Below are 24,623 nucleotides of genomic sequence, written 5' to 3'. Positions count from 1 at the left end.
CTTCACCGTCATGGCGCCGCCGAGCCGCTGGTATTTCACCCGGGAGCAGCTAGAGCGCAGCCCCTCCCGCCGCGCCGGCTTGGACCCGGATAAGGAACTCTCGTACCGGCAGCAGGCGGCTAACCTCCTGCAAGACATGGGCCAACGGCTTAATGTGTATCCTTCCCTGGCCTGCTCCTGCTTGGGCACTTGTCAGGAAGGAAGGCCCAGAGCTGGGCGGTTGTGTGTCCCGCACGATGGGAGCAGAGCACTCCCTGTGTCGTTGCATGAAGCTGCTTGCTGAAGGAGCAGAGCTGATATTCAGTGGCGGCAGTGCACGTCTATAGCGGGGATTCCACATGAGAGTGACCGGCAGATTGTGGGGAGGTTTTCTGGAGAGCCCACCCTTACACATGTAGCCCATCACATCGGCTTAAAGGAGAGCTCTGACTTATTTATATGATGTGATGGGGCTAATAATACAAAAATACTTCTCCCCAGTCCTGTTTCCATTGCTGCTGGTTACAGAGGAGGCTTCCAGTATGTTTGTGCCAGGTGACTGCTGTTGCCAAGCACATGTCTTGGCAATGACCTCTTTACAAACAGCAAGTCTCAGCAGCCATGTGCTGTTTGTAAAGAGGTGACCACTGAGGCCTGAGATCGGCTATAGCGGTCCCCTGGCACGAATGGGATGTCACTGGTACACCAGATCTGACGCAGCTGGTAATGGCGACGGGGGAGCCGTGTTTTTTGTATGTTGTCCACCCCAATAGCATCGCTATTTCATCATAAAAATAAGTCGGAACATCTGTTTTAAAGCAACGTTTTTCTCATTTTCCATTAAAGGGGCCCTAAGAGGACCTATTGTTACCAAGCAGTGGTCTGACCGCCATATAAATGCCACCTAATAGGACATTTTGTCCAATAACTTCATCAGACCATTGTAACATATCCAAGCAAGTTTTATTTGGGCTAAATAAAACTCATGAATATTGATGTAGATTCTGGAAATTCTCACCATGCACATAGTCATCCTTGTACTGGGTTTTAAAGAAGAAGAAATGACACAACTGGATCATCGAGTATAATACAAGGCACACAAAAAATAAAAACTGCAAAATAGTTGTGATAATAAACTTGGTACAGAAGTTGTGTTAAATTCTGTTGTGACTTTTTTATTTTTAGTGTGCCCTATTATTATAAGAAAAGAGGAGTCTTAGAGATGATGTCAGCAAGTATATAGTGGTTAACCCTTCAATGCTTTTATTCATAAAATAAGTAATGATCTATTTAAAATAAATTTGGCCATTTGTCTCAATAAACTTTACACAAAGGCTTTTGGCAGAATCTTCAGCGATGCAATTCTTGGTATATACAGGAATTCATTGTTATATAAACTGCTGCCTTCCAAGAGTTTTATAAATTGTTCTGTGACTAAAGGCATATCCGTAAATACTGAGCCCCTGACTATCAAGTGGATTATACAGTGAGGGTCTTGTCTTATGGTCAACCACAACTTCTGCAAGTCTTATAGTTAGGGTATATTCATAAGTAGAAATTAATATGACCATCCCATTCTTTTTAGGGCTCCATAGCATGAACTATTTTTATGAGATACATGGGACAGCAAACAGACCCATAAGGCTAAGGTCCCACTCTGCGGGAAAAGCTGCATTTTTTTGTTGCAAATGACATGGGAAATGTATAGGAAGCTCATATATTTCTGATGTGGAATCCAGTCCTGACTTTAACTCAAAAAAATAATAGTGAAATTGCAAAAAAGAAAAAAAACAGGTTACCGGAGACAGATCGAGCATGGGTCAAAAATGAAGCCCTAGAGTGTAGTTTTTTCTTTTTTTTTATGGCCTTCAAAATCGGTCTTAGGGTGCATTCAGACTACGTAACGCCGGGCGTGTATGAGAGCCGTACACGCCGGCATTACGGCAGACTGCCGAACACTTCCCATTCACTTCAATGGGAGCGCTCGTAAACGCCGCTGTTACGAGCGCTCCCATTGAAGTGAATGGGAAGTGTTCGGCAGTCTGCCGTAATGCCGGCGTGTACGGCTCTCATACACGCCGGCGTTACGTAGTCTGAATGCACCCTTAGGCTGAAGGAATGCATGTGCATGATTTAGAAACAACGTGATTCAGATATATAGAACTAAGTTTCATTTGCAGAAGTTTTTGCCAAATATTTGTTCTCATGTACAAATTTATCAATAAGAAATACTGTCTTGCTATATGTGTGAAATTATAGTTCACACCTGCGCCCCGGTCTCCGCTTTCAGGTTTCCGTCTTCTGCCCAAGAAACGACAGGAGACGGAAATCAGCAGTCACTTTTTAAACCTATTCACTTAAATGGGTTTGCAAAGTGTCCGCCCGTGAGCTTTCTTTTTGTCTCCGCGGCGAAACTAGTTTTTTGGTTTTTTTTAACCAGACACAAAGTCGGACATGCAGGACTTTGTGTCTGGTTAAAAAATATAACGGTTTCCCTGCGGAGACCACAAAACTTTCATGGGCAGACACTGTCTGCCGGGTTTCCGTCACCTGAAAGCGGAGACCGGGGCGCAAATGTGAACCTGTCCAAAGTTGAGCTATATAAACTAGTAGAAGCTGGCATGCTGCAAGTAGCCTTTGTGTAACTCAGATAGCAGATGTACAACTTTACATTTTTCCTTTGTCAGTTTCCCATGTTCTGCAGTATACAGGGAACACAAAAGTTTATTGGTGTTTTAGCTGTGTTCACATCTACACGGGATGTTTTCCAAAATCCTGGAGAAAATAATAAAATGGCGACACAATGGAGATTTATGAAGACTGGGGTATTCAACGCCAGCCTTCATATCTTCTACATCAGCGGAGAAGTATGTCTCATTTATGAGGACACGTACCTTCTGCCTGGTTGTGCGCCAGAACAATGAAATCTAAGCTGGGATAGATTTCAAGCATTATTTGTACAAATTGGTGTAAATGGTAATAAATCTAGCGCACCACCCACAACTGCCTATGACAGTGCCGTGGGTAGTGCAAATCAGAAAAAAGTCACACGTTTTGGTGCAAAATCCGATTTACACCAAAAAAAATTGTGACTTTTTATGTTTGTACACCCAATAACTGCCCTATAGAGCATGATAATTCTGCCCTGTTATAGTCAGTGGGGTCCATCGGGTGTTAGGGCAACCTGTTACACAATGGCTGCTTTCACATGACCAAGCTTCAGTCTGTGTGTGATTTACTGGCCTGAACAGTATGCGAGAAGATGGACTCCATTATAGTTGTCTATGATACTAGGAGTCCCTGCCGCCCCACAAAATTCTTTCCCTGTGGTATTTTGTTAAAGGGGGGGGGGGCGCATAAGACTGTGCTTCTTATTTCAGAGAAAAAAAATGATGATGCTTGATTGGATGCTGTATGTATTGAGATACATACAAACTATGTGCCAAAAATGTGCTTGCTTATTTCTATATTTACTATGTTGTGTATATTGATTTTCCTTAGTTTTAGTCATTTAGATCTCAGCTGACAATTAATACAGCTATTGTGTACATGCATCGTTTCTATATGGTTCAGTCATTTACAAAATTCCATCGAAATGTAAGTGTTGTGCATGTTTTCCTTTTCTCAAGCGTCTTGTTATTTCTAAAGTACAGCGGTTATTGCAAGATTCTATAACGTGGTCTTTTTTATCCTTATCGTTTTACAGACCCTGCAAAGTGGACTGTGATCCCATTCACACATTGCAGAAAAACATCTTATTGCTGTGGTCGTGTTTTTGTAAAATGCAGCATGTTAATTGTACCCATGGAAATGCTGGCAGTTTCCATATAGGTATAATTGAAGCAGAGAGTCCGCAGAGTAAAACTCTGTCAACTTTCTGTGAAAAGTGCTACGGGGTAAACCGCAATGCTTTCTGCTGCAGTTTTTCCTGCAGCGCTTTTTGGCTGCGGCTCGCCATGTAGCATATCATAAATCCCTACGGCTGTGTTCAGACCATCTCATACAGTACAAGTTACGCTGGGTTCACACCAGCGTTCGGCACTCTGTTCTCAGGAGTCATGCTGAGTATGGCCGTGAGCGGTTTATGCTCTCCGCGGTGAAACCGTTTTTTTAAATCCGGACACAAAGTCCTGCATGTCCGACTCTGTGTCCGGTTTTAAAAAAAAAACGGTTTCGCAGCAGAGAGCATAAAACACTCACGGCCGGACACTTTTCATACCCATTCAGATGCTGGCAAGTTTCTGTCTCCTGCCCAGTTTTGTGCAGGAAATGGAAACCTGTAGAACAGACTCCCGGGCGCAGATGTGAACGAGCCCTAATACTTGCAGTTGTTCAGATTGGAAAACAGATGGCTTATGCTAGGTTCACACCTGCGTTCTGGTCTCCGTTCTGTGCTTTCCGTCTTCTGCATGCTAGAAGACGGAAAGCACAGACCGGGTGCGGTGGTGAGCGTTTTATGCTCTCCGCCGCGAAACCGGATTTTTTAATCCGGACACAGAGTACTGCATGTCTGACTCTGTGTCCGGATTTAAAAACCTAGTTTCGCGGCGGAGAGCATAAAACGCTCACCACCGCTCACGGCCGGACAGCTTTCTCACCCATTCAAATGAATGGGTATGAAAGAGTCCTGCAGGTTTCCATCTCCTGCTCTGTTTTATGCAGGAAACGGAAACCTGCAGAACGGAGAGGACAACGCAGATGTGAACGAGCCCTTAGTGGGTGACCTAAATATGATGGACAGATATATGAATGAACCGTTCAGAGATTTTTCCAATGATCTCTTTATGCTGGTACCTGAAACTGTGAATAGGGGCATCTTCCATGCCTAGAGGAATAAATAGTTACATGTGGGGCTTCTTTACAGTAAGTCGGTGAGACCATGGACCTCACTGCCACATGATGTGATGATAAATTCAAAAGGATGGATGCCTTTCTTGAAAGTGACACAAGGTTCACACTACTGTTCGGGTTTCCGTCCTTCAGGTCTGCATGAAAGGCGGAGAGCCTGTTTGCTTATAAAGCAGTTACATGCGGAAACCCATGGACTCCATAGATAGCCAAGTCCTTCTTGCAGGACTTTTCTTTCTGCCGATTTTAGACAGATTCTGCGGCGGAGACTCTGCTGCGTGTGTGAATTCAGCCTAAGAAATGATAGGCTATGGGAGCTTGAAATTTTTGGGATCAGATGTTGATCTAGGGGCTTAGTCCAATTGCCATATTTGGAGTTGGGAAGAATTTATTTTTTCTTCTAGATGGGGCAATTTGTGTCAAACTTGCAGGATTTTTTGCCTTCCCCTGGATCAACTTGGTAGGTTTATAGGTTGGACTTAAAGTGGACCTTTCATCGGTTGGGGCACATGCGGTTTTATATATCGCTGGAAAGCTGCGCTGAATTCGTCTATGGACGAGTACTATCAGGAGGGGAGGGGGCGTTCCTCCCCGCTCTCATAGTACAGCGTTATAGACGCTGCTGTGAGGAAGGGTGTTCCTGACTGACTGTCAGAAATGCCCTTCTGACGGTGACGAGCTAGGTACCGGCACCGTACGGGGGGCACAAAACGGGAAAGCTGAATTCAGCGCACTGTCGGCTTTCCAGCGGTATATAAAACCGCATGTGCCCCAACTGATGAAAGGTTAATAAACCTTTGTGTACACTATGTTAATATATATCTATGCTATAACAAAACTATAAAAAACAATACACTCCTTTATTTATGTTACAACAAAGAACATTTCTTAAAGTATTCAAGGAAGTTGTGTGCAGACACCCTAAGAAAATGTTTGTACCGGGATCTAATGTATAGGAGAGTGGCCTCCTTATGTGTTGTGAGAGATTTGCAGGGAATCCTAGCCGTATACGTGTCATTATAATCCAAAGTAAAGTAAGTGATACTTGTATAAATAACTAAATATCCATGAACTTACTATACTTGTGATTGATTGTTATGGGCAACAAACACAGTTTTTCTATTATATGATTTCAGAGCTCTCCCCCATTATTAATGTTTTGTGTTTTTTTTATATTTCAGTCTGTAGCACCTGCTGTCCTATTTTTAGCAGCAAAAGTGGAGGAACAGCCTCGTAAATTAGAGCATGTCATCAAAGTTGCTCATGCCTGTCTTAATGCTCAGGAACCCCTACCAGACACCCAAAGTGAGGTATGTATATATTCAGAAATAGTCCAAAGTGTAACGCTGACCATGTATGGTGTAACTGTAATGTGTCTAATTATTTGAAATACTTGGTCTCTCACAATGCAAATTGTCTAACATGTTGAAAAAGGTGTTAACTGCAGTAAAGTAAGGAGTGGGATAACATGAGTCCTTAAAGTGAGTCTACCATAAGCAAACCTGTTTCTAAACTGCAGCAATCATATGCTGTTGTAAGACTGGTGAGAGGCATAATAAATAATACTGACATGTCACATGGACAGCAAATTGTAACAACTACAAAAGAAAATGGGCACTAGCAGTTTTTCATTCGCCAGGTTGTATGCCTTGGCCAATGCCAATAAGTGCCAATAGGTGCTTGTCCACCTATATCAGGAAATATAATGCACCTTTACTGTGTAATATGCTTTACTGGTTGTTATGAGTGGTGGCAAATAATTGTTTCTCATCCTGCATGCAATGCAGAGATCAAGGAGCAATCCCTATGTTTCTGTGCACATAGCTGCTTACATAGAAATCAATGTAAAGGCTCTCAGCAGCCCTTTCATTCATTTTGGCCGCTCAAAATTGGTGATGGCACAATACAGAAGACGGGGAGTACATAGAAATGCCATAGACAGTGCAGCAGTGGCAACTCATTCATGTGCAGTTTCCCGACCAAGAGTGACTGCTTTGGCTACAAGAACTGTAGAGCAGAGATGCTGAGGAGCATTCATTGCAGAGAGCTGAAGTGTCTATGGACAGCTCAAGACAATGTGCCTGTTTCGTGATATAGAAAAAAAAATTGGATTACATGCATAAAAACTGTTTGTGTCATAGTCACTGATAGCAACCTCTCAAATTTCCAGATTGATTCTTGGAGTATATTGAAGAGATGTCCTGAGCTTTGTCATTAACCTCTAAGTTGCAGTCCTAGCCTTTAGCTGCACTTATTGAAGGACTAAACATCTGACACATCTATTAAATAGCTAAAACAAAAGATGGCCATATAAATATATGAACTTTCTAAGGTGACCTTACACCTAAGAAAGTTGTTGGCCATATGTCTGTTTGTCTGACAACTATTTCTCCCAATTATTCTGACAACTATTTCACCCTCCTCTGTATACCTGCATGCTCAGCATCCATGCATTCTCACTAGGGAGAGGAAAGTCACTGCCAGATACCGCTGGTTGTGATTTTTGTCCTTTGAAATCAATATGATTGGGCATGTTGAAATCTTAACATGCCTAACCCGTACAGCCAAACTTTATCTAATACAAAAATTCATTTTTATAATATAGAGAGATGTATGGCCACTTTTCAATACAAATGGACTTGTCCTGCTGCCCTCAGAATTAAAGAATGGAACAATGGAGAGTTCAAATGTACTTTTTAAATTCATGTTTCGACCTCCCTGCCCAAAATTCTTATGTCTAGACCCTCTCCAAAAGTGGAGGATTAGATGTGGAAAATGCAGAGGATTGGGGGGGGTTGGAAAGAGGTTGACCAGTGACATTGTGCCTTTACAACTATTCCTATGACTAAATTTCATATTGCCATCTTTTTGTTAGTTGTTTTGATCTGTCATGGGATCAGAACAACAGACTGAAAAGCTGATAGAATGAAGGACACAAATGTTGCATGTTAGCTCCATTGTTGAGTGAGTGGGCACTCATTACCTTATTTTCATGGGTTATAGCTTAGTATATCATGGGACTGACATACAGTATTAGAAAAAATTGACATGTACTGTTATACAGATCATCTTTAAAAATTATAGTTGAAAACAAAAAAAAAAAACACCCATCTTGTTTTTAACATTACAGTGGGATGGAAACGGAGGGTGCTCCATTTGCTTCCTTCATTTTGTCAGTTTTTCAGTCCATTGTTCTGATCCTATTATGTATCAGAATAATGGAAAGAATGAAGGCAGTGTGAACATATCCGTAACACAATTACTGATTGATTTTTATTTATTTTTTTGTCTAGAAAGTTTATACTGGGTCCAGGGACACTGACAGATTAGCAGTGCATGTAGATAGATTTCTGTACAAGAGGTATACCAATAATAACAAGTTATATCCCTGTCCACGGAATAGGGGATAACAGCTATGGATGTGTTGTGACTGGTGAAACCTCCAGCCATTGTGAGAATGAGTTCCGAGTTCCCTGTTTGAAAGGAATTGTGGTTGTTCATGTGCACAGAATTTTCATTGAGAGTCAATGGCACTGATGGAGATAGCTGAGTATCGCAGCCTGCTGTCTTTGGCATACCTATAGACCTTTATTGCCACGATAGTGCACAAGTTCAACCACAGCTTTGTTCAAACAGGTGAGACATGAGTGTCTGTTCTTATGATTGTTGGGGGTCTCCACCATTCTAGCAGTGATCCCCTAGTCAGTAAAATGACCATATCTTGTTACAGGAATACACTGGTGTAAATGATAATGAATATGGCGCGGCCAATGACCTCACTTAGTTTGAACAAAGTGGCAAGGTTGACACAGAAAAGTTGCAATGTTAAAAAAAAGTAATAAACCACTAGTTTGTGACTTTTTTATGCCAAAAAATGTCATAAATTTACAATGAATTCCCACCCATAGTATTAAATATAGCCAAAGGTAGGACCCTGAGTTCTCACAATGTGACTGAAACTAGTGGTAAGGATTAGAGATGAGCGAACACTAAAATGTTCGAGGTTCGAAATTCGATTCGAACAGCCGCTCACTGTTCGAGTGTTCGAATGGGTTTCGAACCCCATTATAGTCTATGGGGAACATAAACTCGTTAAGGGGGAAACCCAAATTCGTGTCTGGAGGGTCACCAAGTCCACTATGACACCCCAGGAAATGATACCAACACCCTGGAATGACACTGGGACAGCAGGGGAAGCATGTCTGGGGGCATAAAAGTCACTTTATTTCATGGAAATCCCTGTCAGTTTGCGATTTTCGCAAGCTAACTTTTCCCCATAGAAATGCATTGGCCAGTGCTGATTGGCCAGAGTACGGAACTCGACCAATCAGCGCTGGCTCTGCTGGAGGAGGCGGAGTCTAAGATAGCTCCACACCAGTCTCCATTCAGGTCCGACCTTAGACTCCGCCTCCTCCGGCAGAGCCAGCGCTGATTGGCCGAAGGCTGGCCAATGCATTCCTATGCGAATGCAGACTTAGCAGTGCTGAGTCAGTTTTGCTCAACTACACATCTGATGCACACTCGGCACTGCTACATCAGATGTAGCAATCTGATGTAGCAGAGCCGAGGGTGCACTAGAACCCCTGTGCAAACTCAGTTCACGCTAATAGAATGCATTGGCCAGCGCTGATTGGCCAATGCATTCTATTAGCCCGATGAAGTAGAGCTGAATGTGTGTGCTAAGCACACACATTCAGCACTGCTTCATCAAGCCAATACAATGCATTAGCCAGTGCTGATTGGCCAGAGTACGGAATTCGGCCAATCAGCGCTGGCCAATGCATTCTATTAGCCCGATGAAGTAGAGCTGAATGTGTGTGCTAAGCACACACATTCAGCACTGCTTCATCAAGCCAATACAATGCATTAGCCAGTGCTGATTGGCCAGAGTACGGAATTCGGCCAATCAGCGCTGGCTCTGCTGGAGGAGGCGGAGTCTAAGATCGCTCCACACCAGTCTCCATTCAGGTCCGACCTTAGACTCCGCCTCCTCCGGCAGAGCCAGCGCTGATTGGCCGAAGGCTGGCCAATGCATTCCTATGCGAATGCAGACTTAGCAGTGCTGAGTCAGTTTTGCTCAACTACACATCTGATGCACACTCGGCACTGCTACATCAGATGTAGCAATCTGATGTAGCAGAGCCGAGGGTGCACTAGAACCCCTGTGCAAACTCAGTTCACGCTAATAGAATGCATTGGCCAGCGCTGATTGGCCAATGCATTCTATTAGCCCGATGAAGTAGAGCTGAATGTGTGTGCTAAGCACACACATTCAGCACTGCTTCATCAAGCCAATACAATGCATTAGCCAGTGCTGATTGGCCAGAGTACGGAATTCGGCCAATCAGCGCTGGCCAATGCATTCTATTAGCCCGATGAAGTAGAGCTGAATGTGTGTGCTAAGCACACACATTCAGCACTGCTTCATCAAGCCAATACAATGCATTAGCCAGTGCTGATTGGCCAGAGTACGGAATTCGGCCAATCAGCGCTGGCTCTGCTGGAGGAGGCGGAGTCTAAGGTCGGACCTGAATGGAGACTGGTGTGGAGCGATCTTAGACTCCGCCTCCTCCAGCAGAGCCAGCGCTGATTGGCCGAATTCCGTACTCTGGCCAATCAGCACTGGCTAATGCATTGTATTGGCGTGATGAAGCAGTGCTGAATGTGTGTGCTTAGCACACACATTCAGCTCTACTTCATCGGGCTAATAGAATGCATTGGCCAATCAGCGCTGGCCAATGCATTCTATTAGCGTGAACTGAGTTTGCACAGGGGTTCTAGTGCACCCTCGGCTCTGCTACATCAGATTGCTACATCTGATGTAGCAGTGCCGAGTGTGCATCAGATGTGTAGTTGAGCAAAACTGACTCAGCACTGCTAAGTCTCTGCATTCGCATAGGAATGCATTGGCCAGCCTTCGGCCAATCAGCGCTGGCTCTGCCGGAGGAGGCGGAGTCTAAGGTCGGACCTGAATGGAGACTGGTGTGGAGCGATCTTAGACTCCGCCTCCTCCAGCAGAGCCAGCGCTGATTGGTCGAGTTCCGTACTCTGGCCAATCAGCGCTGGCCAATGCATTCTATTAGCCCGATGAAGTAGAGCTGAATGTGTGTGCTTAGCACACACATTCAGCTCTACTTCATCAGGCTAATAGAATACATTGGCCAATCAGCGCTGGCCAATGCATTCTATTAGCTTGATGAAGCAGAGTGTGCACAAGGGTTCAAGCGCACCCTCGGCTCTGATGTAGCAGAGCTGAGGGTGCACAAGGGTTCAAGTGCACCCTCGGCTCTCCTACATCAGAGCCGAGGGTGCGCTTGAACCCTTGTGCAGCCTCGGCTCTGCTACATCAGAGCCGAGGGTGCGCTTGAACCCTTGTGCACACTCTGCTTCATCAAGCTAATAGAATGCATTGGCCAGCACTGATTGGCCAGAGTACGGAATTCGGCCAATCAGCGCTGGCCAATGCATCCCTATGGGAAAAAGTTTATCTCACAAAAATCACAATTACACACCCGATAGAGCCCCAAAAAGTTATTTTTAATAACATTCCCCCCTAAATAAAGGTTATCCCTAGCTATCCCTGCCTGTACAGCTATCCCTGTCTCATAGTCACAAAGTTCACATTCTCATATGACCCGGATTTGAAATCCACTATTCGTCTAAAATGGAGGTCACCTGATTTCGGCAGCCAATGACTTTTTCCAATTTTTTTCAATGCCCCCAGTGTCGTAGTTCCTGTCCCACCTCCCCTGCGCTGTTATTGGTGCAAAAAAGGCGCCAGGGAAGGTGGGAGGGGAATCGAATTTTGGCGCACTTTACCACGTGGTGTTCGATTCGATTCGAACATGGCGAACACCCTGATATCCGATCGAACATGTGTTCGATAGAACACTGTTCGCTCATCTCTAGTAAGGATGAGATGGTTCTCTTCACAGAGGTGGGATATGTCACTGAGCATGATGTGTTATATACCTGCTTGCATGTAGCATTGTTTTTCACTGGATCCTTTGCCTCTGTTGCTTGACAGCTGTTTTTAGCAGGTAGGTTCGCCAACCAGGTTTGGTCTGTTCTCAATGCTAAAATTAATTCACACTGCAATTTACTCTTAATAAACATTTTATTCCCTGTGATATTGATTATAAACTTTAAGATTCTACATGAATCTTAGTTACTACAAGACCATGACCAGTTGGTGACCCTGCTTGCATATCCTGGTTGTTTTGTACAGAGTGCTTGCCAGTGAGTAATTTGCCTGTCCTCTCAACAACAGGCATACCTGCAACAAGCCCAAGACCTGGTCATTCTAGAGAGCATTATACTGCAGACCCTGGGTAAGTCTTCCAGGATGGCTGAAAATGGGAAAGTCTGGAAAGCCCCAACTATGCCTTGATCACAGCCATGGAGCAAAACTGACCTGGAGGAAAAGTCTGCAAAATAACACCATGTGGTGGATGATCATTTGTCATTTCAAGAGTCTTAACCTTTTTTTCCATTGTTGTAGATATAGTAGGGTTCTTCAGAACAAGTTGTATTTATGACACCATTTTAGGTTGCATATCATGTACTACTTAGCTTTTGTTAATTTTTGGGAGGGGAATGATGCTTACTGCATGGTAAAAAAAAATAGCAAGTTAAGTGCCTATTCACACAACCGACTTCCACGGCCATGTGTTTTTTCACAGATCGGACTACTGATTCACCCATTGAGGGGAATGCATCTGAGTTTTGGCTTGGTTGTGTGAATAGAACAAGACTCTCTGTTTACGTTCCCAGTAAGCTTTAGGTTTAACAGATACATTGTTATTTAGCTGAAAGAAGATTTCAACATGCTGTGCTTTTCTTTCCTGCAGAAAACTTACACCAACTTACACTTGCATAGTTTAGTCTGTTGTTTTCATCTGTCATCGGATCAAGTCAATGGCCTGAAAATCTGACAGAAGGATGCAGAAAGTGAACCTTCAGTCTACAACCATGATCTTTAACTTTAAAGGGATCCTATCATTCACACACTATTTTTTTCTAAGTATCATGTTGAAATAGCCTTAAGAACGCTATTCATCTCCTACCTTTCGTTGTCTTCTCCGTACCGCTGTTCGCCTACAATCTCGGTTCTTGACGGTATGCAAATTAGCTCTCTCGCAGCCCAGTGCTCATACAGCACTGGGGGCGTCCCCAATGCTGCGAGAGAACTCTCTCCAGCGCCGCCTCTATCTTCGTCAGGAGCGTCCTCTTCAGCCTCTTCTTCCGTCAGTGGCTTGTAACTTCTTTCAGACCATTGTTTTGATCCTATGACATATCAGAACAGACTAAACGATGACAATGTGAACATAGCCTCACAGTGTTTCCACCACACTGAGTGCTGCTTGCATTTTCTGAGATTGAGCCCACTTTTCTCCAATTGTGCATGGTCTCTGTTTTGCCATGCCTAGCCATTGTTTAGACACAGTTCTCACAATGAAAAACAGCACTCCTCCATTCCCGTGATGACATAGGCAGTTTTTACACTCTTCATCTGGATCAGATTCACCATGTAATCTCACCTCCAGCCCATTTCCAGAATGGTAAGCAAAATTAGATTAGTGTAACAAGTGACCAACGCCTCATATTAGTAGTATATTATGTCACACATGTGAATGATAAAATGATGTCAATAAAAACAAAGTTGAATGTAGTCATTCCTGAGCCTGACTCAAGTTTCACCAATGTGGCTTTATACTGGCAAAATTCAATTCAGGCTCTGGACTGACCAGATGCAAATTTATATGTTTTTATTTTAGTGGTTTTCTGGCAAAAAATGATCCAAGGTCTTTTTTGTAGGGTAGATCTTCTGTAGTTTTGCTGTGGGGTGTCTGTGGTGGAATTGACTGGCTTTTGATTCAATTTCAGCCACCATTTCTAAGCATTTGGTTTGCAAAGATTGAAACCACGGCCATGGTATAGCAAGATACTTTGGGCTGCAGAATTTTTTTTCTGCATTGTGGATGAGATTTGTACAAATCCCATCTATTTACTACGTTGCTATTGTACATGCAAGTGGGTTAACTGCAGATAACCTATGGCTGACTCGCACTATGCATCCCCTGCTTAAAAAGGACCTTTCATGTCTTCTAACAGTGACGGCGGTATATACTGCTGGAAAGCTGATTGTTTGATTCAGCGCATGATCAACTTTGCTGGTATGTGCCCCTGTTGCATTGATATCTGTGCTATTAGTTTACCAAAATCCCTGCATCAGAAGGGGTGGCTTCACAGCATAGCAGCATTGCCCCCTACCTGGGCACTTCTATAGTTTTTACTGTCAGGATGACAGGGTAATTTCTCCCTGAAAAGCGATGATGCTGAGCTGTAAGGCCGGCCCCTGAGCACATACTAGCAGAGGTGATATTGCACTAAATTCAGCGCACACTCAGCTTTCCCACGGTATATAACACCACTAATGTTAGAGAACATGAAAGCCTCTTTTTTTTAAAGCCAGAAAAAAAACACATTTTTTTTTCTAAAAACTTATTAGTTAATTTTTAAAATGAATTTGTCCCTCTTTGCTTTGCAGTTGTTTTCTTACCAAATAGTCCTCATTTCAGTTTAATATCTCAAGCATTGTCTCTTGTTTTCCAGGGTTTGAAATTACAATTGATCACCCCCATACTCATGTAGTGAAGTGCACCCAGCTGGTAAGAGGTGAGAATTCATTTTCAGTTATTCAAGGGAACCTTTGCATTATTAGCTAAAAGAGAGACCTGCCTATTCTGGATCTTCTCTGGTATACTCTGCTTGTATTTTACTGCATGGCAAATCATACTACAGTTGTCCCACAGCAGTCACAGACATTGAGAGTTATTTTATCATTCCTTGTGCCTCAGAATTCAGGGATCAAAAAAGGTGCAAATATAGGGATTTGTGACTCTTGCAGTATGCGTTTTCAAAGTAGATACAGAAGCCATTGTGTGAGGACTCTGCAGATGGATCTCAAAAGCTGTATAACCAGCAAGTGTGGAAATAGTTCTACTTGTTGACTGTATAACTTGAAATAATATTGAAACATGTGAAGTGGTCTACAGGAAGGATTTTACATTAAGTTAATCACTTTTTTTTCTTTTTTTCTCCTCAGCAAGCAAGGACTTGGCTCAGACGTCCTACTTTATGGCAACCAACAGGTCAATTTCTGAACTCTATTCTGAGTGTAGGGTGAAAAAAATGCAGTGACATTACACTGGATGTTAAAGGGGTTTTGTGACGCAAAGCAGAGTTTTCATACTGATTACCTATAAATAAGTATGGTCATCATTATGTGATCTGTGAAGGGCTTACACCCCAACATCACAGCAGTCTGCTATTCCAGGAGCTGGAAGGTCGCATAGGCTGCTCCAGCTTCACGCACCTAAAGGATGCTGGAACAGCTGATCTGTGTGGGGTTGTAAAACCCCTTTGAGGTGGGGAATGTGGGATAATATATAACGTTCTTAAATGATGTGTTATTGAAATCTTTTTGGACAAAGTCCTCTTGTGACAGAGAGCAGTGCTCTTTAGTTTCCCAAAAATTGAAGAGGTTTCACAGAAGGGAAACGTTACCAAAAGAACCTTGATAGCCTACTACAAAATAGATGAAATGTAACTTTTATTAAAGGGTTTGTCCAGGATAACAGCTAATCACTACTCTAATCTAAACACCCTCCCCCCGACTACTTTCTAAATAACATAATTTATCAAAAATGTATATTTACCCTTATCCCTGGGGCAGTCAGGTGACCACCCCAGGGACATTTGCTGGTGATGATTCTCAGCCCCCCCATCCCCCATGCACTCCATCATATTTACCTTTCTTCCTTTCAAGCTTTTTCCCGTGTGATGGCCCCTCCCTCTTTTCTGACTGCCGGCGCATGGGAGCTGCGCAGTAGAGGTGAATTATCAGCTACAGATCAGCACTGGGACAATAGTACTTGCCAGCAGAATCAGAAAAGAAGGATGGGCCTTCCCACAGGAGGAAGCCTGAAGGAAGATAGTATATAATGGGGTTGGGCTGAGTAGGTAGGGAAGGGCTAGTAGTGGGCGGGATAGCTATAGAGACAGGGAGGGGGTGTATGGGAGGCAGCGAGGTGGGAGGGAGTTAGTGTGCAATTTACATAGCAAGAAGCTGAACCAAGTAAACAAATACAGAAGACAGCAGGAGCTCCCAGAGACACCCACAAATCGCTCAAAACACTGCTAAATGTATATGGAGGCATTTCTTAACCCATTAATAGCACTAACAGACATTTTAAAAAAGACAAAACATTTTTTTGCCTGGAAAAAGTATTTAATTATAAATTACATCCACCAAGCCTATCCAAATCATGAAGAGGGAAGAGCAAAATATACCCAGTCCAACCTTATCTTAGAAACAGATTAAAGCAAATAACCTCTTAGAGAGTGCAGCCTCCTATGATATATAAATGCCAGGTTCAGTTGTTATTATAACTCTAATTGGCCCTATAGCCCGGTGTTTGGGTTGTTGCTGGAACCACTTAAGGGGAAGGCGCTGTCCCTTTAAAGGGATTCTATCACAAGAATCCCTCTTTAAATTAAATACACATAGGAACAGCCTTAAGAGAGGCTATTCTTCTCTTACCTTTATTATTCTGATCCGCACTGGCGTTCCTTAGAAATATCTTCTTTTTTCCTTATGTAAATGAGTTTCCTCACAGCACTGGGGCTATTCTCCAGCACTGAAACTAAAACTCCAGTGACGGACTCTGTCTTCTTCTCCACCTTTTTCTTGTGCGCTCCTCTTTTCTTTGTTCCAAAGCGCCAACTCCGCATGTCCGTCCACCATTTTTCTGTGGCCGAACGGGAGAGGCAAGAAGAAGAAAGAGGCTGTCACTATAATTTTGTTTGAGTTCAGGTTATTATGAGTTGTAACTTTTCATCTGTTTTCCTACAGTCTGCATTTAACTACGTTCAGCCTTCAATACACCCCTCCGGTAGTGGCATGTGTCTGCATCCACTTGGCTTGTAAGTGGTCCAACTGGGAGATCCCTGTGTCAACGGACGGGAAACCATGGTGGGAGTATGTGGATGTGACAGTGACACTGAAGCTTCTGGATGGTTGGTATTTCTTATTTTCTGTATTAGTATGCCTATCATTGCAGCAACAAAAACAGACAGGCTAAGAAGCTGTAGATCTCTATTATACTAGTGTGTCTAACCTTCAGATCTGGATCTTTCCTTCCTTACGTTAACTTTTGTATATACACTTTTTGTATTTCTATGGGCAAGCTCTTCTGGTGTAATGTAATTTCTGTGTTGTGTACTATATGTCGTTCAGATGTCTCCCTGATGCTGCTTCATTTCCTCCCCTCTCTCCTTTCTTGAAGAGGCTGTACCACAAACCAGACTTGTCCACTAGCTACAGAATTGGGATTAAGTGAACGCTGGTGGTCCAACCACTGGGACCCCCAACAATCATGAGAATGAGGACCTTAGTCCATACATTTCATTGAAGTGGTGGTCAGCTATCTCTTGTAGTATTGAATAGTGTGGCATTGTGCATGTGTGACCACTGCCTCGCTTAACCAGAGAAGGAGGTGGGAGTTTTGGGACCAGTGTTCTTGTGAGCATTAGTCCCTGCTTTGGGATGTTTAGCAATCACACTTATACCTTATCCTGGACATAAGGGATAAAGACAACTCCTTTGTTGTATTTGCTTTAGTGTGTATTAAAAAGTATACTTCCTTATCCTGCTGTCTTCAGTATTGCTAACTTCTTCCTTAAAGAGGTCTTGCCACGAAAAGTATTTATTCTCTACCCACAGGATAGAGGATAAATACCAGTTTGGTGATGGTCTTACTGCTGAGACCTCCACCGACTTCGAGAATGTGGGGAAAGAGGGGTGTGAAAGACAGCCCAAGTAAAGCAAAGCACTCGGCTATCTCATTGAACTGGATAGGAATGCTGTTCATCACTAGTCACACCCACATTCAGCCTGGGGGAAAGGACCTTGTGCGTCATGGCATGACCCCTTTAATAACTCGAATGACAAAAAAAGGAGAAAACGGCACCGAGCCGTTCCTGGTGTAGAACTTTCAGTATACGAAAGAACAATAAGGACAGCAGGTGACTTCTCACCTGATCAGGTTGTGTGAGACACAACAACCAATGGACATGTCAACCAATAAGGTAAAGGAGGGCAGCTGCTAGTCTCCGTCACAGGGACGTCTGAACAGATAGAAGAAATGGACCATCCTCCAAGGGGATAGGCAAAAAAAAAAAGCTCTCCCAAATGGACAGATGTAAAAGGCAACTTTATTCAGCACAATGCGTTGCGGGCTTTAAAGCCCTTTCTCAAGTGCAAAACCAATCCTGCCACGGTGGGCCAAAGACATATGTCCATTTTCCATAGACATTGTAGTTTAGGAAATTTAAGTACAATAAGTTTAAAAAAAAACAAAAAAACACTATGGACACTGCCTGAAAATAGCAGGGTGGAGTGTTGTCTATGATTATCGCAGAGGTCACATGTCGTGTGAATAAGGACATGTGCTGTCTTTACTGATGGTATTTCACCTGCTGCTTTTTCTACACCAGTGACTAAGGGGGCGTTCACACTACCGTCTTTGTCCGACAGGTATTGTCCGCTCCTAGTGTCCGCTCAAAATCTGGCACGAACATTAGGAGCGGACACTAGCTGTGTCCGTGACACCTGTCATTTATTTAAATGGCGATCGGGTGCGTTCTTTTGCACTCCGTGCCCTTCCTTCACTGTCCGCATGTAAAGATGTTCGACTTTTCAAGCGGACAGAAAAACCCGACATGTAGGGTTTTTCTGTCCGCTTGAAAAGTCGGACATCTTTACAAGCGGACAGTGAAGGAAGGGCACGGAGTGCAAAAGAACGCACCCGATCGCCATTTAAATAAATGACAAGTGTCACGGACACAGCTAGTGTCCGCTCCTAATATCCATGACAGATTGTGAGCGGACACTACCTGTCGGACACAGACGGTAGTGTGAACGCTCCCTAACACTGATCAATAACTGAAAACATGTAGTATGAATAGATGCATACATTTACACAAGTAAAAACAGGACGTGCATCTTGTAGCACCGTAAACAAGCACCCTTTTAATTTTTTAACTAGGTATTTTTATAATAATTACTGAAAATATTATATTAAATATTATTATTAGTTTGATGCTACTATTTTTTGACTGTAACTATTTGCTTATTATTTACAGAACTGACACATGAATTTCTCCAAATCTTAGAGAGAACTCCTAATCGTTTGAAGCGTATAAGAAACTGGAGAGTAAGTCTTCTAGTAATACACCACTTATACTTTCTAAGCACAGTATAGCAACTGACACATAAGGGAAACAGCATGGGAGGGGCTTGTTGTTTTTGGTGCCCAAATGTATTCATACCAAGAGCCATATCTTTACTTTTCTGTTAATGGAATGGTGTGAGCTTTTGCTTTTTGTAGGACAAGTTGTGGGGTTCAATGGAGCATGTCTTCACTATGATAGTCTTATCACATGCATCATGCTAGAGAAGATATAATTAATAGCACTGTTATAGAGTGCACTCACTTACAGTTCACAGGATTATTATTGTACTATGGAAAATGTAATTTATACAACATTGTTATATTCAAGTGAATATGAGCTGAGCTGCATTAGTACAGCTTGACCTGGAGCCATCTGATTCTGGCTCTGTATAATGTGCAGATATAAGCTGACTGGTGGGGTGCTGGGTGTCCTATCCGAATTGCATTAGGCCATAAATAGTTATCCTAAAGGGACCATCACACTTCAATTATAGGATGAGAGCAATAGACATTAATGGTAATAGAATGACAGATGCAGATGAAGTTCCCTCCATGTAAAAATTAGGACAGAAGCTTTCTTCCATTGTGTTTGTTTATTTTTGTAACAGAAGTAAAAGTCCTACATGCACAACTATTTCTTTCATTAGAAAAGTAACAAATTTGAAGGAAGAAAGCTTCTGCCATGTTTTTTACATTAGTGTGAATGTCCAGTGATCAGTCACTCTAATGTCATTAAAGGGGCTCTATCATTGGCAAAAGCACATTCTTGCATAGCGTTTAGAAAGGCTATGCAATGATGTGGTTAGTTAAAAATGACTTTTCCGAATGATAGAGCCCCTTTAATATCCATTATACGACATAAATAGCAGTAGTGTGAACTTACCTTAAACAAACGCTTTAGTAGTATATATATAGTAGTATATATAGTCGCATCATTCCTACAGAAAATGAGTTTAGGCTTCTTCTTAATATATTTGTATTTGTTTTTTCATACAGACCACTCAACCAAACAGCAAACCTAAAGAGGATGGCTGTGATGAAGAGGATAGCAATGACAATCTTTCTGACCAAACTATACTTCGAATGTTCTCCCGCAGTGGATTTACAAACTCTTCCCCCTTGTCTGATATTTCTTCTCATTCATATTCTGGATCAAAAATGGATTCTGCAATGTCTGGAAGTTCCTGGGGAACTTTGATACCAAACCAGAGGCAGCCACAAAGGACTAGTGAGCACAATCCATGCACAGACCAGGCCCAGCTACCTGTAAGCAAACCACCTACTACTGCAAAAGTATCACTGAAGGAGTACCGTGCAAAGCATGCTGAAGAGTTAGCTGCACAAAAACGACAGCTGGAACATATGGGAGCCAACTTAAAGGAGCAGTATGCAAGTGCTGCTCAAAACTTACTCATTCAGCAGCAGAGAGAGCGGGAAAAGGAGAGCCACACATCACCCATCATTTTAAAGATTCCCTTGCACGATGTAAGTCATGAACGGACAGACAGATCTACCAGTCTGAAAATGCATCTTCCTATAGCCAACAGGGATAAACCAGAGGAGGGAAAAATTTGCATTAAAGTGCCAATTGAAGAGCGTGGTGGTACTAGCAGCAAGAGCAGGGAAAAACACAGAAGTAGCTCTTCGTCTTCTCATCACCATCATCACCACCATCACAACAGTCAGTCCCACCGTCAGCACCATCAGGATTCATCCAGCAGCTCAAGTAGCAAGCGTTCTTCTCTAAGTGGCTCTTCTCACAAAACATCAGTACCTTCTCGGAAGAGACCTCCTTCAGATGACATCAGCAGCCATGACCCCTCTTTTCATAAACTAAGAAGGACTTCCAAAACTCCCACAACCGATGCCCCTGTGGCACAAGCGTCTCACAGACCTCGTAGTGGTCATGGCAAAACAGAGAGGGAGGCATCCTCTGGTGCCAATGGACACAGCGCAACGAAGGTTATCGATTACCAAGACACTGTAAATATGCTGCACTCACTGCTAAGCGCACAGGGAGTACCAATGCAGCCACCTCAGTATTTGCATCAATATGGCGATTACCGCAGGCCCAGACCAAGCAACACAGACAAACCCCGACCACCTCCACTACCTGCTGAGCCGCCTCCACCTCTGCCACCACTCCCCAAATAACTGCGAGTAACATCTTAGACTTGCATGAAAGGGTTACATAGCCACTTTCTTAGCACTATTTTACCAGCATATTTTCTCTGTGCTCTTCCATATACTTTGTCATGTATCTCATGTCTTAAGTTACATTTTAAAAATCGTATTTCCTTGTCTCTTTTTTTTTTTTTAATTTTTGGTCTACAGTGTCATACAGCGGCTGGTATCTTTGTTGACCACTGCCTGTTCTGTTATACTTTTCCATGTTGTCTTGTGTCATCCGTCTCCTTTTTATATGGGAGTTTATGTTTTAGATACCTTGACTTTTGCAGTTTAACATGGAGATCAACAGGCTTTACATTGAGATTTTCAAGGCAGCAAATTTGAGGTCCAGTTTTTGCGGTTTTGTTACGTTTTGCTAGCATGTCAAGCAGGTACTTTATGTGAGCATCATTTTCTCTTTTCAGAATTCACACTGAAAAGTTCTTCTGCATGCCGACTGTGTGTGCTAATGGAATATGTGGTTTCCAATGCTAACTTACAAAGAGGCTTAACAGATCAAAGAAATGAGTTTTCTGACAGTCATGTGTTCAGTCAAGTTTTCCATAGTGTTCACTTTTCTGTGCGATGTTAGATATATGAACTGTGTAATAATACTTTCAGTCTGGTGCGCTAGAAAATTCCGTTTCCTATCCATCCATCACTTGTGGTATTTGACAGCTACGTGTCATTTAATGCCGGTCTTATCCACACCCAATATTCTGAAATACTATTGATTTCCTGGTACACAAACTAAAGGGATTAACTGGTGGGGAAAATCATTTTTAGAAAGGCTCAGGGTTAAAAATTAAAAACAGTATTCACCTCTACCTGAAGAATTGTAGTCATTTATTTTCTTTCAGAGTCTCACTAAAACTGTATTGGCTTACATTGCAGCATACGCTGTGGCCACTCTATTTTACTAGCAGCAGATAAAATCCACAAGGTGTCTCCAGTTGGCATAGATGAAATACCTGTTGGATAAACAACTGTCCTCTACACACATGCATGCTTGGCTGAGTATGTATGTGTTCTGAGTAGGGAGAAAGTTTCTGTGAGGCACCTCACACAATGGCATATCTCAGTCAGAACGTTAGGAAAGACTTGTTTTCAATCTAAGGCCCGATTCACATCTCCGTTCTGGTCATTAAAGGGGTTGACAAACAAATGTACAATAAAAAGATATACAATTTTCCAATATACTTTCTATATGAATTCCTCACAGTTTTCTAGATCTCTGCTTGCTGTCATTCATTCTGTTACTCCTAGAGGATAAAAGTCTGACCATGGTCATGTGATTTACGGTCCATGGTCATGTGATGAGTACACAGGTGCTGCTCGTTATAATCACAGCACAGTAATCAGACATCAGCCTGGTAATCAGCTGTGCACCTGTGTGCTCATCACATGACCATGGACCGTAAATCACATGACCATGGTCAGACTTTTAGCCACTAGGAGTAACAGAATGAATGACAGCAAGCCGAAATCTAGAAAACCGTGAGGAATTCATACAGAAAGTATATTGGAAAATTGTACATCTTTTTATTGTACATTTGTTTGTCAATATTGGTCTGAAAGTGGCCAACCCCTTTAAGTTCCCTTCTCCACATGAAAAATATGGAGAGAAAAGCACTGCAAGCAGTACTTTTCTCCGTATTTTTTGTGCAGAAACCACACGGACCCCATTATAATCTATAGTGTTTCCGAGTTTCCTAAGTTAACCACTTTTATTATGTGGATTAGGTTTCCATTCGGGGGGTCCCCAAGTGGACTTCCTGAACGGAAACCCATGCACAGATGTGAACCGGGCCTAACATGCCCAGTACATATTATATGGTTTGCTTTCCCCCTTTGAAATCAATGGGTTTGGTCAACATTGCTGTAACTTCACATTTTTCTGTGCATATTTAAGCAGGCTGTGACTGAGCCATTCAGGTGTGTGTCCCCTTCTCCAGCCCTCCTTTTCTTTTCTGTTTTTCCCTTCTTTCAGTATGCATCTCACATTCAAACTTTGAGATTATAATATAAGAAATTACAGGAAAGTGAAGGAACTACCATATTACCCATGTGAGATACACTATATTACTGGGCTTCATATAATCACATTGACTTCTGATTTCTGGATGGTGATATATTTTTAAGGAGTTGACGGCTTTATATATTTTTTTGTTTATTTATAATAGGATGTCATGTAATTTTCTTATACACAGGTATTTTACATTTTGCTGACATATCATTCTTATACCCTGACATGTGGCCCACCACACACACACACACACACACAATGTGACTTCTGGTATTCACTTCCCATGATAAATAGTAGTATATTGAGGTGCAGAACATAAACTGTCTGTCATTATCTGTGGACAAACAAAAAAAACCACTGTGTGTAGCCACCTTAGGCTGAGGCCCCACAACGTATTTGTTGCATATTTTGCTGTTTCTTTCTTTTTCTTTTTTAGCCAAATCTATTAGTGGCTACAAAAGGAATGAGGAAACATCTAGGAAGCTCTTATACGTCTCCCTTCTGTTCAATCCACCACTTTGACACGAAAGAAGCAGCTTTTCTGCAATGTGGGGCCTTAACCTTAAGAAGATTTTCCTTTGTTTACTTGTCCACAACAAGGACATGTCATACTGGGCACATAACCAAAGCAGTGAATCACTGGGAGCAATGATTTTGGTGTGTCAGTTTGGACAGCGTATGATGGGTGAGGCCAGTGTTCGGCTGCCAGGGTTATGTGCTGAATATGACGCATTCATTCTGCAGCCAAGTAAGCAGTGACCACTGGGGGGAGCTACTAATCTATTGTCACCGGAGAGCCAGAGGATTCATAGTGTGATATTTTTTATTTATATACAATCTTGGCTATTTTCCCATTGCATTTATATTGCTTGTTTAACATATGTGCAGGGAATATGTACTGAACATGCGTACGGATCCATCAGCGCCCCATAATATTAGCTAGTTTGCTTACCGGTGAAATATTGCAACGGACTGTTCTACTCTATAAAGAGACATCAATTTAAAAAAAAAAACACATACAGTGTTAATGTGGTATTATTCTTTTTAAACATGGATCCCTGTGGGTTACGTATGCCACTATTAGGCATCTGTCACATCTATTTAATGTACGCCCAAGGAACTTTCCCTGCACATGTGTAAAATGGTATTGAAATACAATGTGAAAGAGCTTTACAGACATATTGTGAAAAAATACGTACAGCGGGCAGCTGTGATTTCCAAATCCTGCAGCATGTCAATTATAACCTACACAAACGCTGGCGGTTTCCATATAGGTATTATTGAAGCAGAAAGTCTGTGGAGGA

At 42.5% G+C, this 24,623-nt stretch overlaps 1 protein-coding gene across 1 annotated transcript; it reads left to right on the top strand.

Annotated features, from left to right (window-relative positions):
- CCNT1 (cyclin T1) lies at positions 1–22,102 on the top strand. Its single transcript, XM_075265522.1, has 9 exons — positions 1–156; positions 3,495–3,576; positions 6,009–6,137; positions 12,098–12,158; positions 14,443–14,505; positions 14,936–14,981; positions 16,745–16,908; positions 19,036–19,106; positions 20,121–22,102. The coding sequence occupies exons 1-9, from the start codon at positions 11–13 to the stop codon at positions 21,276–21,278; spliced, it is 1,920 nt and encodes a 639-aa protein (XP_075121623.1). The 5' UTR covers positions 1–10; the 3' UTR covers positions 21,279–22,102.
- Positions 22,103–24,623: the final 2,521 nt, after the last annotated feature.

This window comes from Leptodactylus fuscus, chromosome 2, assembly GCF_031893055.1.
Source record: "Leptodactylus fuscus isolate aLepFus1 chromosome 2, aLepFus1.hap2, whole genome shotgun sequence".
Classification (NCBI taxonomy): domain Eukaryota; kingdom Metazoa; phylum Chordata; class Amphibia; order Anura; family Leptodactylidae; genus Leptodactylus; species Leptodactylus fuscus.
The sequence above is the reverse complement of the archived record's forward strand: the minus strand, read 5'-3'. Positions and strand labels throughout refer to the sequence as shown.